The sequence below is a fragment of the Salvelinus fontinalis genome, chromosome 14 (genome assembly GCF_029448725.1).
Source record: "Salvelinus fontinalis isolate EN_2023a chromosome 14, ASM2944872v1, whole genome shotgun sequence".
In the NCBI taxonomy this organism is placed as follows: Eukaryota; Metazoa; Chordata; class Actinopteri; order Salmoniformes; family Salmonidae; genus Salvelinus; species Salvelinus fontinalis.
In genome coordinates, this window is record NC_074678.1 from 28,590,878 (window position 1) to 28,604,053 (window position 13,176).

General features: G+C 42.4%; 1 protein-coding gene across 1 annotated transcript in view; it reads left to right on the forward strand.

Moving 5' to 3' along the window:
- faf1 (Fas (TNFRSF6) associated factor 1) overlaps positions 1-13,176 on the forward strand; it is a 79,984-nt gene that overhangs the window by 45,840 nt on the left and 20,968 nt on the right. The window contains exons 9-13 of the mRNA XM_055861226.1: positions 614-709; positions 802-928; positions 1,023-1,086; positions 1,188-1,269; positions 8,412-8,566. Of these exons, the coding sequence (XP_055717201.1) occupies positions 614-709; positions 802-928; positions 1,023-1,086; positions 1,188-1,269; positions 8,412-8,566 (524 nt within the window). The remainder of the gene's footprint in view (positions 1-613; positions 710-801; positions 929-1,022; positions 1,087-1,187; positions 1,270-8,411; positions 8,567-13,176) is intronic.

A 13,176-nucleotide genomic window follows, 5' to 3' on the forward strand; every position in this document is an offset into this window, starting at 1 on the left:
GTAGTGGATGAGTTGGCTTGCTAATGTTGATTATGAACGGACTAAAATACTGTATTGTTAAGTAGAGATTATTTGTGCTAGGTTTTGACAATGCTTTTATTAATTTGCCGCTTGGCTTCAGTGGGCCATGTAGGATGTTGTGGTCAAGTTCAGATCATCTGCCCCTAGACTGTCATACTTGAAATGAAAGCCTTTTAAGACATGCAGTATCGATTTAACACTGATCATCCCTTACACTCTCAGGGAGAGCAGGTTAGTGAGTAGCATAGGTTGAGAGATGGGTGCTGGGGCCCCATCAATTTCCATGGCCCCTGCCTCTATCTTTAGCCTATCTCATTGGGTTCAGCCATATAGATAGTCTTTAATGAGTCCCTCCAGTGCTGCGGTTGGTGACATTTCCAATTTTTAATTAGGTTGTCCATAAACCATACCTGTACATTTTATTCTGGGCTTCCTCATAAGTCTGGATACATCTTTTCTAATCCTATCAGAAAATCAGAATGGTTTATCTGTGAATGCTGAACTTGGATCTCTTTCTGCCTTTACGCCTCCTTATAGAAGGTTAATGAATTGTAAGTTTATTCAGATTTTATTATTATTTTTCTGTCCACAGATGACACTAGCTGCCTCTGGAATCAGCTACCCCTGCCATCACCTCAGTGTGTGTCGAAGGTCCTCACCAGCCAACAACCAGGAGCCCACAGAAGAGGTAGAGCAACACACACAGTACATTTGGCTTTGTTTTACATTTTTCATTGTGTTTGATAGGTCAACAATACTGAAGCGAATATGTTTGAACAGTGCGCAGATGTCCACATGGTAAGCGACAGCGAGGGGGATGACTTTGAGGATGCGTCTGAATTTGGAGTGGACGAATCAGAGATGTTCGGTATGGGGTCTTCTACAGGCTGTCGGAAAGCCGCCTTGAGTACGTACCTCACTTAGCATGAAGCTACCACTCGATTAAAAAAGGTTGATTTGGTATTTAATTGTTATCAACCTAATGCGTTTTTTCTCTGCAGTGCCAGAAAATAGTGAGAATGAAAGTGATGCCTTACTGCACTTTACTGCTGAATTTTCAACAAGGTACGTATTTAGTATTGTTTTAAGGGTTCTGTGCTTCTCAAACGATGTGGAAGATCCATGCATTCTTTTTTACAGGTCTATCTCCTTTGTGTGTGTTGCAGGTATGGAGAATGTCATCCAGTGTTCTTCATTGGTACTTTGGAGGCAGCATCTCAAGAGGCCTTCTATGGCAAAGCCAGAGATGTAAGTAACAGTAGAGGAGCTGGTCTCAGTAGTATCATTTACAGGTCAACGGGACATGATACTAGTGCCTTTAGAAAGTGTTCATACCCTTTGAATTATTCCACATTTTGTTGTTACAGCCTGAATTCAAAATGTATTTTTTAAATTATCACCCATCTACACACAATAAATACCCCATGATAAAAGTGAAAACATGTTTTTAGACAATTTTGCGAATTTATTGAAAATGAAATACCGAAATATTGCATTTACATAAATATTCACACCTGACTTTGATATCCAAATGGTAGTGAGTCTTGTCCCATCGCTGCAAATCCCATACGGGCTAGTAGAGGCGAAGGTCGAGAGCCATGCGACCTCCGAAACACGACCCTGCCAAGCCGCACCGCTCGCTTAGCCCGGATGCCAGCCGCACCAATATGTCGGAGGAAACTGGCGACCGAAGTCAGCGTGCTGCGCCCGGCCTGCCACAAGGAGATGCTAGAGCGCGATGGGACAAGGACATCCCGGCCGGCCGAACCCTCCCCTAACCTGGATGACGCTGGGCCAATTGTGTGCCACCTCATGGGTCTCCCGGTCACAGCCAGCTGCGACACAGTCTGGGATCGAACCTGGGTCTGTAGTGAAGCCTCAAGAACTGCGATGCAGTGCCTTAGACCGCTGCACCACTCGGGAGGCCGCGATTGCAGCTTTGAGTTGTCTTTAGTATATCTGAATCAGCTTTGCACATCTGGATTTGGGGATTTTCTCCCATTCTTCCTTACAGATTTTCTCAAGCTCTGTTAAGTTAGATGGTGAGTGCCGGTGAACAGCAATATTCAAGTCTTTCCACATATTTTCAACGGGATTTAAGTCTGGGCTTTGTCTGGGACACTCAAGGACCTTCACATCCTTGTTCTGAAGCCATTCCAGCATTGCTTTGGCTGTATGCATTATCCTGTTGTCTCCCCAGTCTAAGGTTGTTTGCACTCTGAAGCAGGTTATCATCAAGGATTTGCCTGTATTTGGCTCCATTGATTGTTCCCTCTATCCTTACCTCTCTGCTGCTGAAAAGCATCCCCATAGCATGATGCTGCCACCACTGTGCTTTACGGTAGGGATGTTGTTAGACGGGTGATGAGCTGTGCCTGATTTCCTCCAGACAGCGCTTTGTGTTCAGGCCAAAGAGTTCAGTTTGTCTCATCAGACCACAAAATCTTTTTCCTTATGATCTGAGTCTTTCACATGCATTTTTGCAAACGCCAGGCGTGCTGTCATGTGCCCTTTTTCTCAGCAGTGGCTTCCATCTTGGTCACCTCCCTGACCAAGGTCCTTCTTGCCCTGTTACTCAGTTTGGTCGGACGGCCAGCTCTAGGCAGAGTCTGGATAGTTCCATATTTTGTCAATTTATTTCACAATGGTGGGGGCCACTTTTAACTCCAGTAATTGTTTTATACCCTTCCCCAGATATACAGTACCAGTCAAAAGTTTGGTCACCTGCTCATTCAATGGTTTTTTCTTTATTCTTACTATTTTCTACATTGTAGAGGGTGATTGTACATGCGCTAAGAAAAGTCTGCCAAAACTTAAACCATCAATATGGAGCCAACATACAAGTGTAAGTAAAACGAATGTAAATAAGTTAGAAATTGTGCTACTAATGCACAAACACGTCTCGTAAAAGTAAGAATGTTTTTGTTTGATTGGCTTTTGGAAATTGTATAAATAAAACATTTTCCTTCAGTTGTAGCTAGGCAGGCTAACGTAAGTTAGCAAATTAATTTGCTAGCTATCACACAGGGGTATATTAATAATTATATAGTTAGTAGACATGCAATCATAATTGACTGTATCGCATATAAAAAAGCACCCACAAGCTACCAGTGGCTGAAAACACAATCGTCGCGGGATGAACGAGTGATGAATTTCTGGGCAAGAGCGGCCCATTTTTAAAATTAATTCCTTCCTCCCTCACCCTGCATGTGTAAACTCGTCAGACGTCATGATGTGTTATCAAAAGTGTCTGGTAGGCTGAGGGGAGAGGGTGTGTCTTAAGTGTTTCCACTTGAAGAAACTTTCAAAGTTATTGGCTGCATTTCAGTCACAAAAACCATCAAGCGCTATGATGAAACTGGCTCTCATGAGGACCGCCACAGGAAAGGAAGACCCAGAGCTCTGTTGCAGAGCTAACAATTTCTTAGTTACCAGCCTCAGAAATTGGAGCCCAAATAAATGCTTCACATCTTTGGTCAGATGAGTCCAAATTGTAGATAATTTTTTTGTTCCAACTGCCGTGTCTGAGATGCAGAGTAGGTGAAAGGATGATCTCTGCTTGTGTGGTTTCCACCGTGAAGCATGGAAGAGGTGGTGTGGGGGTGCTTTGCTAGTGACACTGTCTGATTTATTTAGATTTCAAGGCACACTTAACCAGCATGACTACCACAGCATTCTGCAGCGATACGCCATCCCATCTGGTTTGGGCATCATGCCCTCCAGGCTGTGTAAGGGCTATTTAACAGAGGAGGAGAGTGATGGAGTGCTGCATCAGATGACCTGGCTGCCACAATCACCCGACCTCAACCCAATTAAGATGGTTTGGGATGAGTTGGACCACAGAGTGAAGGAAAAGCAGGGAAGAACTGCTCAGCATATGTGGGAACTCCTTCATGATGATTGGAAAAGCATTCCAGGTGAAGCTGGTTGAGAGAATGCCAAGAGTGTGCAAAGCTGTCAAGTCAAAGGGTGCCTACTTTGAAATATATTTTGATTTGTTTAACACTTTACTTTGGTTACTACATGATTCCATATGTGTTATTTCATAGTTTTGATGTCTTAACTATTATTCTACAATGTAGAAAATAGTAAAAATAAAGAAAAACCCTTGAATGAGTAGGTGTGTCTTAACTTTTGACTTGTACTGTATGCCTAATCACAGTTCTATCTCTGAGATCTACAGACATCCCTGGACTTCATGGTATAGTTTCTGCTCTGAAATGGACTGTCAAATGTGGGACCTTATATAGACAGGTGTTTTTTTTTTTTTTATCATGTCCAAACAATTGAATTGGCCACAGGTGAATGCCAATAATGTTTTGACTTGTACTGTATGCCTAATCACAGTTCTATCTCTGAGATCTACAGACATCCTTGGACTTCATGGTATAGTTTCTGCTCTGAAATGGACTGTCAAATGTGGGACCTTATATAGACAGGTGTTTTTTTTTTTTTTTATCATGTCCAAACAATTGAATTGGCCACAGGTGAACGCCAATCAAGTTATAGTGACATCTCAAGAATGATCAAGGAAATTGGATGCGCAATTTGGAGTGTCTTAGCAAAGGGGTATGAATACGTCTGTAAATGATTTATTTCCATATTTCATTTTCAATAAATTTACTAACATTTATAAAAACATTTTGTTCACTTTGTCATTGAGATATTGTGTGTTTTGAATTCGAGCTGCATCACAGCAAAGTGGAATAAGTCAGAATATGAACACTTTTTGAATGAACTGTAAATTACCATTGTCATTTATTATTATTTTTACATCTAAAGGTGGGAGTGCCTGTTCAAAAAGAGCCTCCATTTGATTCCTCTCATAAACCTCATTACTCATGCCGCTTTTATTTTTAGCCCACAATTTTTCTTCATTTTTCTGCTTTGTCCTTTTAAGGAGGGTTGTATCAACTGACAGCTTGTGTGGATTACTGTCTTATTAGAATGGGAGAATACAGCAAGATGTTTGGGGGGTTTTAGACCGTGAGGCAAAGGCTCGGCTTGCCTCCCAGCTGATATCCTCTTCCCTAAGCTAGCTCAGTATGGCCCCCTCTCTGTTGATCTCTCTGTGGTGCAGCTGGAGACTGTACATTGTGTCAATGAAAATAAACCAATATGAAGGGACACATGCAGCTGACCCCCTACTCTCTTTCTCTAGCCCTAGAGGAGATGAGACTGGAGAAACAAACATCTGACTCACTGATGTGACCATTGGGTGTCAACTTCTGAAACACCCCTCCCCAACCAGCACCACCTCCCTCTTGAAGAAATTGGTCTAAATCTCTCCTCTCTTGTCATCACAACTAGCTGTTCATTTAGTGGATATTGGTATGATGCAGGTTTCAGGGGAAGGAGGGACCAGGGAGAGATTTTGCAGAGGAATCTGTCTCAATGTCTGATGGGCTAATCGCTAAGTAAAACACTACATTTGATGAAGCGTTTCTGGACGGAGAGATGTGCCTCAATCCAGCCTTAATGAAAATGCTTTGGGCCCCTGAGCCCTCCAGAGGATCAGCAGTAAGGCCCTTCAGACAGGCCACCCATCACTGCCAAGGCTCCCCTCAAATCCCCTTAACTGTGCGGTTAATCGGAGTAACCCTCCTCTCTCACTCACACAAAGACACACATCAAAATTCATAGCAGTGCCGGGGTGAGGGTTTTATCACACTCGAGTATCCGCTTAAATCCCCCGTAGTTTAGCAAAAGAGCAATGAAAGGGAGAGAGGAGAAATCGATACCACGGGTAGGGAATGGATAAACACATTTTCATCCATCTCTCCCTGCTCTAGTGAAAGTGATCTCATTTTAATGTCTTAATGTTTTTATTTGTTTCTACTAGAACACTTCCAGTCAGGTGAACTGAAGCCCAGCTGAATATTTTGACTATTATAGTTTCATGTGTATAAAGACTGAGGTTTTAATATGTTAAGGTGCAATATGTATAAATCTTTCTGCCATTACCTGGTTGCAAAAATTTGAATAGTTCGCCTAATTTCAGCTTGTGACAAAACAATGTATAGTGTTGAGAATTGTTGTACCATCTAAACTACTGTCAAATATATTTTCAATAACCAAAAATATTTTATTTTCATCTGTTTTGAAGCTGGTGTACCAAAGTAAAAGATGCAAGAACAGGGAGCATAGAATAGCGTACCTAGAGAAGATCTACCGCTTCTTAGACTCACAGGTCTATAACTCACATTTATATGTAAATTTGGTTAGGTCTCCCACAAAGTTACATATTGCTGCTTTAAATTCAATTTGACAATTGTGTGCTTTTTTGTCTTCACTAAAATGTTTGACTAGTTTATGGCACCTCAAAAAAAATGAAATCAGAACTGGTTACTATTAATACAAAATGTGTTTTTCAATCATGTACCTACCATCTGTTAAATCGTTGATCCGAATGTGTGTTCTCAGTGTGTGTGGCAGGGGAGCAGTAATTTAAGGTCTTCATTTTGAAGTGTTTTTCTTCGGGCTACTGTGGATGATCACTTTCCCCTGGCTTCTCTGCTCCCCAACACTGGCTATAATTAAAAACGTTCTCCCACAACACACATACATAAACTGAATGAGACTAATGAAAACGCATGGCTGGCACAAATGACATATGGTAGTGTGTTTATCAGGGGCCACGGTTATCAAGCAGGTGTATTTTCACATTGTTCTCTAATGACCCGTACAACAAACTTTTTGTAGAACAAAACAAATGCTTGTATTTTTCACTGGAGTCGTGCTGCATTATCACAATCTTGGTGGTGTGGTTAAAGATGAGATGAGTTCAACATTTCACAAACTTTGCAAGTCGTTTTATTCTGACTGGTCTACTGAATCTTTCGGTTGTCATTCTATTCATCCCCCAGTGGCACACCTGTGTAGAAGAATTCCTGCTCATGTTGCAGATAATCATACGGTCCAGGCTGGACACAAAGACCATCCGGATGTGAGCTGAGCCCATTCTGCTTCCCCAGCTCCTGGCCAACGGCTACCTCTTTCACATGGCTCTAGTCTACACTAGGAGAGGGACAGACGGGAGTGACTGAGAAGTGAACACTGACAGGGTGCTGTGTGAAAATCACTACAGTCTGGCTCACAGAACAGATCGGTTTTCTCTAGTTTCTTTACTCTCTCCTCCCCTCTGTATGGTGAACAGGTGGGAGGATTCACACCAGAAAGAGGGCCTTTTGGGTCACTTTCTAGCCCAGGTTGAACCTAGTAATTTGGTTTTACAGGTGATTTGTCCCTGCTAAGGAAAGCATTACAAAAGATGAAAGGTGAAAGAAGATAGGGAACAGTTGGAGAAGAGAGGGAAAGACAGTTTAAGTAAAGTGAGGGAGTTGGTGATTGGGTGTTATTATAGGAGAGGGGTTGTTCCCTCTTTACAAAATGTTTGGAGACAAAATATTGGAGACTTAAAACAAGTTGCAGAGGAACAAATGTGTGTGTGTGTGTGTCTACGTGCATGTATGTATGTATAAGATAATGAGTGCAAGGGTGAGTGCGTGTGTCTTCATCTTTTTTGAGAAGGGGGGGGGGGGGGGGAACTCTCAATGCTGCATTTGCTTGTCTTCTCAGCATGAGTGTTTAATCTTTTCAGGGCGTTCAATTGGGCCACTGAATGAGCCCCAAGCTCCTTCCCGCCTGGAACCGGGGAGCTTATTCTAAACCTCTAATCACTGAGCAAACACAGCAGTGCTCTCCCACTCCTTTTCTACACAGGCCACAATATAGCACAACTTTCTTTTAACTTTCCCTCACTTTTCTGCTTGTGCTTATTTTGCTTTTGGTATGTAGCTACAGCTCCTGAGAAATCACCCCCTTGAGTTTTGTACGGAACGTAGGGGGTCAGAAATTTGTGTGATGTAATTTAGAGGGCTTTATTTCCTACACAGTCCAAGAACCTTTTGTGTTTGTTTTTTTAATTAGTTGTCAGTGAGTCCTGAGAATCTGTCGCTCATATGATGGTGTCAATATCCTTGGATTTTAGAGCTTCGTCAATATTTCACACCCCTGCTGCTAACCTGAGCAGGCAGGAGAAGGCCAGTGGCATTCAGTGTAAAATAAATGAAGTGATTTGTCTGTTTTTGTTTTCTTATCGGCCCCCTCAAAGGAAGTTTTATTTACTCCCTGTTCATTTGATTTTGTGTGTTTGCTTTTCATTGGTTTGGCCTTGCTGTCGGTGCAAGCAATCGCTTTACTCACGGTCTCCTGTTGAGCGACGCGTGAAAGCTGTCTAAAACCTCTCCCTTCAATGATTAAATTCTGAGCAAGGACCAGACTGAGCAAGGACACTTTTCTCACCCTGTGTTTCAGGGTCTGGCTTGTCATTAGCTTCTCAATCATCACACCTCTGCTAATGAAAACCTCTCTGTTGTCCATTTCCACAGAGAAAATTGCTGGCCATTTACCTCCACAATGACGAGAGTGTGCTCAGCAACGTCTTCTGCTCCCAGATGATGTGTGCAGACTCCATAGTGGCCTATCTGAGCCAGAACTTCATCACATGGGCATGGGATGTCACTAAAGAAGCTAACAAAGCCAGGTATGTATGAGTACTCTATGCCCTCATCACATCTCAGGAATCCACCGCTGTAGCCCTGAAAACAAAATGAATATCAGAGATTGTCTGACAGGTGGATGCCATCTTAATAGCTGAGATTCGTCCCCTGCTCCGCACCACTCTTTCTCTTTAACTCAAGCCCCTCTTCATCGGTGAGGGGGATGTGTGCTAACAAAAGCAGTTTTGTTTGCAGTATGAGGCCCCAATTGGGCAATCTTCACTAATCTGCCTCATTGGAGGGTAGGTTAGAAATGAAGGTCCCATGAAGTCTACATTGCCTGGGAGAACATCTCTATTTCCCCAAGGCTGAGGGCGCTTATGACTTGGCAGCCTTATCAACTCTACTTCATCTTTCCTCCATAACAATTCACAACCCAATTCCATTATTTCCACCAATGTCCTGCCTGTCTCAGTATGTGACTCCCTGCACTAGCAATACCCAACACTCTCAAGCCTTCAACTCCTGGCCCCAAAGCCAGGCTTGACCCTCCCTGGCAATGCTCTACTCCCCTAGCCAAGGGCAAGAATGGGGCAGCGTCCCAGGTGTGATGTGTCTGCTGTGGGAGAGAGGGCCGTTAACCAGATGGAGGTTTGATTAGGGCCCAGCAGCAGCCTCTTGCTCCGGGGCAGGCCCCAGCTTTTCCTTCCACTAGACTTCAGGGCTAAGCCCACCCCCTGGTAGGAGGCGTTTAAGAAAGACGGGGGAAAGGCTCAGACACTGACCTTCCCTCATTCCGTACCCTTTCTCCCTTTTGGTTCTTGCTTTTTGCCCCAGCTGAGCCTTTTTATTGCAGATTAAAGGCAGGCAACATCTGGAGCTTTTCATAATGTGCACTGCTACTTGCTCTAACTTACGTACGTACACACACGTTTTTCCCACATTCTCACGCTCTTAGGTTGATCCTGAGTGACTGGTGATTGGCATGAGTCACAGTGGCTATTAAGAAGGTATTCTAACTCATAGGGCCTCATTGCGTATCCTTTAGTTGAGTGTGAAATTATGCATTAAACCAGACCTGTTGAATACGTCCCAATGTAATTGTTGCCCATGGCAAAATGTCTCTGAAATACCACAGACACTGAGCCTCATGCACAGCTAGTATTGAACTTAATTATGAATAAATATATTCAAAACACTACATCTTTCCGGTAGTTGTTAGCTTTTGATTCCATGCTTTTGTGTTTGACTGCCTTCTTTCATACCACATCTCATCTATTTTTATTTATCATACGGTGCTGTACCGATCAATAATGGTATTGAACTCCTCGTAATTGAGCACATTACCAGTAAAAGTGTCATGCACTCATCTGACTTGTTTTGAATACAGTGCTTCTGAACGTGACAATCGCCTGAGAAACGCTATTTTCCATTCAAAACGTGTCTGCGCGGAGTATCTGTTTTCTGTGTAGCATCCGGTTCCTATTCCACGTGATTGACTAAAGCACACCTGAGAGTTTGTTGTATGCTCACTGGAGTGTATGTAAAGTTGCAGCAGTCTCTCAACATCTCATGCATGACTTTGATGTAAATAAGTGAACCTGACAGTCCAGGGAAACATTAACACTTTACCATGTGGAGAGGAAGAGAGTGAGCTGAATTAGAAGCTGTCACTCTCATTACCAAACCAACCATGACCTGATATTCATGGACCAGGTGTTTCCAGTAGTTAGAAAAAAATAACTCCCTTAAGGATTTTGTGAGAAGCAAAGCTATACATTCTTTAAGATATGTTATGGCTGAAAGAGACTGCAGTGAACCGCTCACCTTATTGACCTTATTTCTTGGTTTAATTTCTACTTCCTGCGCTTTAGACACGATTTTCACCCTTCATTTGTGATGCTGTGTCAGTACGTGTTATTGTGCACCATATACAGGTTGATGTTTATTGTCATGAATCTTGCCCAGGAGGCAGAACTGAGTGATTTCCGCAAGATGGCCCAGATGCAATGTCAAAATTGTCTATCGTATAAATGTGTGCAAATTAAAGGTTAGTGTTAGGCATTAGTGTTACTGTAGCAATGTGGTTAGGTTTAAAACCAGATTTACTGACTTTGTAGCTGTGCCAGCGAGTGACCACTATGCAGAGCAGCCTCCAGTATGAGTCATCCCAATAAATGCTGACCTGCGCGCCATATATAGAAACATTTCTGCTCTTTAGGGTTACTCCGGAGTTAGTGTACTTCTGCTTAATCTTTTTACTATGTATGGTAGTTGTAAGAGAAAGGTGTGTTGGGTTGACTCCTAAGGTGTTTGATTGGAACCAAAGGAGGTTGTGTTGTGTTTAATATGGGAATTAAGATTGGGTTTCTCTGAAGGCTGTGGCGATTGTTGCCAAGACCTTGGTGGCAGGTTAGAATGACCTCTGTCCAATGTTTTGGCCTGGCTGTGTTGAGGCCTTTTCAGGGCCCCTAGAGCAGGGACAAGGACAGGGCTTGGACATCCTCTTAACCTCATCGTGTCATGGGGAGAACCCCTCCTTAACCACAGCTGGAGGGTCAAAAGACTGGTCAGCCACATTGTCAGAACCCATGATCAACTACAGTTGAAGTCAGAAGTTTACATACACTTAGGTTGGAGTCATTAAAACTCGTTTTTCATCCACTCCACAAATTTCTTGTTAACAAACTATAGTTTTGGCAAGTCAGTTAGGACATCTACTTTGTGCATGACACGAGTAATTTTTCCAACAATTGTTTACAGATAGTGAATTATAAGTGAAATAATCTATCACAATTCCAGTGGGTCAGAAGTTTACATACACTAAGTTGACTGTGCCTTTAAACAGCTTGTAAAATTCCAGAAAATTGTCATGGCTTTAGAAGCTTCTGATAAACTAATTGAGATAATTTGAGTCAATTGGAGGTGTATCTGTGGATGTATTTCAAAGCCTACCTTCAAACTCGGTGTCTCTTTGCTTGACATCATGGGAAAATCGCAAGAAATCAGCCAAGACCTCAGAAAAAAAATTGTAGACCACAAGTCTGGTTCATCCTTGTGAGCAATTTCCAAATGCCTGAAGGTACAACGTTCATCTATACAAACAACAGTACGCAAGTATAAACACCATGGGACCACGCAGCCGTCATACTGCTCAGGAAGGAGACGCGTTCTGTCTCCTAGAGATGAACGTACTTTGGTGTGAAAAAATTGCAAATCAATCCCAGAACAACAGCAAAGGACCTTGTGAAGATGCTGGAGGAAACGGGTACCAAAGTATCTATATCCACAGTAAAACAAATCCTGTATTGACATAACCTGAAAGGTCGCTGAGCAAGGAAGAAACCACTGCTCCAAAACTGCCATTAAAAAAAACAGACTACGGTTTGAAACTGCACATAGGGACAAAGATCGTACTTTTTGGAGAAATGTCCTCTGGTCTGATGAAACAAAAATAGAACTGTTTGGCCATCGTTATATGCTAAATGACTTAAATGTAAATGTTATGTTTGGAGGAAAAAGGGGGAGGCTTGCAAGCACAAGAACAACATCCCAACCGTGAAGCACAGGGGGTGGCAGCATCATGTTGTGGGAGTGCTTTGCTGCAGGAGGGACTGGTGCACTTCACAAAATAGATGGCATCATGAGGGAGGAAAATTGTGGATCTCAAGACATCAGTCAGGAAGTTAAAGCTTGGTCGCAAATGGGTCTTCCAAATGGACAATGAACCCAAGCATACTTCCCAAGTTGTGGCAAAATGACTTAAGGACAACAAAGTCAAGGTATTGGAGTGACCATCACAAAGCCCTGACCTCAATCCCATAGAAAATGTGTAGGCAGAACTGAAAAAGTGTGAGAGCAAGGAGGCCTACAACCCTGACTCAGTTACACCAGCTCTGTCAGGAGGAATGGGACAAAATTCACCCAACTTATTGTGGGAAGCTTGTGGAAGGCTACCTGAAACATTTGATCTAACTTAAACAATTTAAAGGCAACGCAACCAAATACTAATTGAGTGTATGTAAACTTCTGACCCACTGGGAATGTGTTGAAAGAAATAAAAGCTGAAATCATTCTCTTTACTATTATTCTGACATTTCCCATTCTTACAATAATGTGGTGATCCTAACTGACCTATGACAGGGAATTTTTACTAGGATTAAATGTCCAAAATTGTGAAAAACTGAGTTTAAATGTATTTGGCTAAGGTGTATGTAAACTTCCGACTTCAACTGTGCATGAGCTATTTGGTGTAGATTTAAATAAAGGTGAAATAAAGGAGGAATGTTGTGGTTGAAATGACCTTGTTTCTCCTGGAATGCTGATTGGAGATTGGTGCTAATGCTTCCCATGGTTAAGTGTTGAGTTGATGCTGTTCCATCTCAAAGTTTGAAAAGTATTGCAACTAGCACTCTCAACTTTGAATTCATGATTAATGAGTAGCACCGCCGCCCAGACCAATCACTCCATCCCTCTCCCCTCTGACCTCATCCTCCACCCATTTCATTACTCCTATATTTTACCAGCCAGTTATTAAAGTGGATCTTATTAAAAGGTGAGCAAAAAATATAATCTGTATTTGCATTCACTCTATAGCAATTCATTAATATTATGACATTTACAGTGAGCTCCAAGGGCCTGCCTGCTACCCTTT